This window comes from Phanerochaete carnosa, assembly GCF_000300595.1.
Source record: "Phanerochaete carnosa HHB-10118-sp unplaced genomic scaffold PHACAscaffold_765, whole genome shotgun sequence".
Classification (NCBI taxonomy): Eukaryota; Fungi; Basidiomycota; class Agaricomycetes; order Polyporales; family Phanerochaetaceae; genus Phanerochaete; species Phanerochaete carnosa.
In genome coordinates, this window is record NW_006768392.1 from 1 (window position 1) to 2,543 (window position 2,543).

Genomic DNA, 2,543 nt, shown 5'->3' on the forward strand with positions numbered 1-2,543 from the left:
CAATTGCTTTTCTTCGGTCCGATGCCCAGAAAGGAATTGTTGATCTGACTGTTATCGCTTTTCCAATGCCCGGCTGCAACCAGTTGCCACGTCGTACTCAGGAATATCTGCTTGCCTGCTGCAAAGCATGTAACGCCGCCTATGGTAGGGCAGGGTACGATTCTAATTGGATGGAGCTCTGTCTAGCTGCCTAAGAGCTAGTGATTACAGAGGTGACTTCGGGGGTATGATGTGGTAAAAGTTGTGCAAGTGCACGGAGAAGGGTTCCAGGGGTCCGGGTCTTGATGCGGTAGAATTTGGTAGGGTTAGGATTTAAGGTGAGAGTCGGATGTGCGTATAGGGTGGATTGTCGTGTGGAGATGGATGATGGTTGGTGTGGGAGTGACGAGGATCATCGTAGGGCAGTTGGTGGAGACTCGAGCTAATGTCAGCAACTAACAATCCAACTGGACTGAGCTATGACAACGCTGAGGAGACAGACGAGAGGAATGTGAGTGAGGAAAGACCAGCTCGAGTCTGGCTTGTTATTGAGCAGTACGAGCTCCTTTTATACATGCCAGACTGAATATCTAGAATATCCTACGAATATACAGAGGTGTATAGAAAGTGAAAGAATACTATGGAACCCGGGAGAACCATCCGGGATATGTAATATTCATGACACTGCCACCGCCTTGCGACCTCGACCAGCTTCCGGAATTTCAGTGCGTTGTCACAAGCCATAACCAGTAAGCCGGCTGCTTCCTATGGTCTCTGTGCTTGCGTCTTACGGGACAGCCCGGCGTTCGTACAGCTATGACCACATAGACTGGCCCACAACAGAACAGATATATAAGATGAAGCGTTCGCATGTCGCTTTCGTCGCACCTCTCGGAATGGGATCGCGGTTCCGCAGCGGCGGCATACCGGCAGAACGGACGTCCTCGCTCAGTCGGCAACAAGGCACCCTGGCGGAACTGGGAAGAAAACCGTCTTATTCAATGGTTGAAGCAACAATACATTAAAGCTTTGACAGTCACTCTCGCGGACAGCTTCACGCGATGGAAAATGAAATGTGTGTTATATAATGCTCTGAAGCAAGCACCGGGCTATACATAGATTGTACTAGAGGAGGCCAAAGCAACGGGTGGCATATCGTGGTTCAAATGGTCAAAGATGTTCAGCACGCAAGCTTGAGTTTACGAGGCTCTCCGTGCTTATCCCAACAACCTTTCACTCTCCTCACCCTCATCTCTCGACTTAGTCCTCTTCCTGATCGGCGCAGCGACCTTATTCCACATGCTTTTCAGCCCCTCCGCACCCCTGCTCACGAGCCAGTTCCGCGCGCGCCACACAGCGTGAGGACGGTTGTCGATCTTGTCCGTACGAACGCGATGTTCGGCGTCGACGACGACGCTTAGAGCAAGCACAGTGGTCATGATTGAAGAGAGCGCCGTGCAGGACGAGATCATGAACATGATCACCATCTGAAGGCGTGCGGCCTGTTGGACACTCGACCCTCCAAGGATAGCACCGGTCATCATGCCCGGAATCGCGATGATACCGAGGACACTGATAAACCCGAGCATTAGAGTTCCGTCCTGGGCGCAGGGTTCATGTACGCACCTCATTTGGTTAACGTTAGGCGTCAAAGCGAGACGTAGGGCATCGGTTGCAATAGGCTTGCAAGCTTCAAACCGTGATGCACCGAATGCAAGGTAGGTCTCAATCTTGTCCTTGTTCTCGCTGAGATGGTCCAGTGTCGTATTAGCAGAAAGGGAAGACGTAGACTTACTAGAGCTCCTTTAGGACGTAGTTGCAGGCTACCACGATTCCTGAGATTGTGGCTCCGCACAGCATTCCGACGACAGGTACTTAATAGTGATATATACGTCAGTCATGTACTCGGACGGAATGCGGAGCGAACGCACTGTACTGCTCTGGCTTCCAGAATGGATCCACAGCCATGGCGTAGCGGATACCAATCATGGAGATGGGAATGGTGGAGCAAAGCATGCCAAAAAGCACTGAAGGGAACTAAACAAGTGTATGAGTATGAACGAAGAGTCTTGGGTTCTGAACAAACGCGCACCATGTGTTGAAACCTCCGCTTCGCCTTGTTCGCAACTATAGACAATGATCAGAGACATCTCAAAGGAGAAGGGCTTCAGCACGCACCAGTTTCAATCGTTCCCATTAGGTTCAGCAGGACTGCCAAGAACCGGTGTGAGATCAACAAATGTCCAAGCTAGTATGTCCAGATATTTACAAGCAATTCCGGCAACAGCCCATGGATTCTTCGCCTCAAAGACCTTCTGCAGCACGAGTGATACGAGCGTGAGCTGTACGACGCACCGCACAGCGGCAGTTACTAGAGACGTCCCGACCCCGAGCTGGAACACCCGCGACACGACCGCATTGAACGCGATGAAGCTGAACGCAAGACCGACGTTCTCCCATGTCAAGTCTGCAGTGTGCCCGTCGTCGCCTGGAGCGTCCATGTTTGAAGCAAATCGCACGAGGTGGATATAAGAGAGAGATGCACGCGTCCCATTCGGGAATTT

The 2,543-nt window shown here is 51.5% G+C and overlaps 1 protein-coding gene across 1 annotated transcript; it reads right to left on the reverse strand.

Annotated features, from left to right (window-relative positions):
• Window positions 1-1,040: 1,040 nt before the first annotated feature.
• On the reverse strand, window positions 1,041-2,522 carry PHACADRAFT_214873 (uncharacterized protein). The gene is made up of 7 exons (XM_007403113.1): window positions 2,249-2,522; window positions 2,158-2,190; window positions 2,072-2,106; window positions 1,911-2,016; window positions 1,775-1,853; window positions 1,606-1,725; window positions 1,041-1,551 (listed from the first exon to the last, which is right to left on the reverse strand). The coding sequence occupies exons 1-7, from the start codon at window positions 2,478-2,480 to the stop codon at window positions 1,197-1,199; spliced, it is 960 nt and encodes a 319-aa protein (XP_007403175.1). The 5' UTR covers window positions 2,481-2,522; the 3' UTR covers window positions 1,041-1,196.
• Window positions 2,523-2,543: the final 21 nt, after the last annotated feature.

Bases quoted from the DNA above. Each gene is read 5' to 3' on its own strand.
- PHACADRAFT_214873 (XM_007403113.1), bottom strand. From the start codon at position 2,480: ATGGACGCTCCAGGCGACGACGGGCACACTGCAGACTTGACATGGGAG. The intron at 2,191-2,248 runs GTAAATATCTGG...GGTTCTTGGCAG, and splicing joins GGCTGTTGCCGGAATTGCTT to TCCTGCTGAACCTAATGGGA. The intron at 1,854-1,910 runs GTGCGTTCGCTC...ATCACTATTAAG, and splicing joins CTGGAAGCCAGAGCAGTACA to TACCTGTCGTCGGAATGCTG.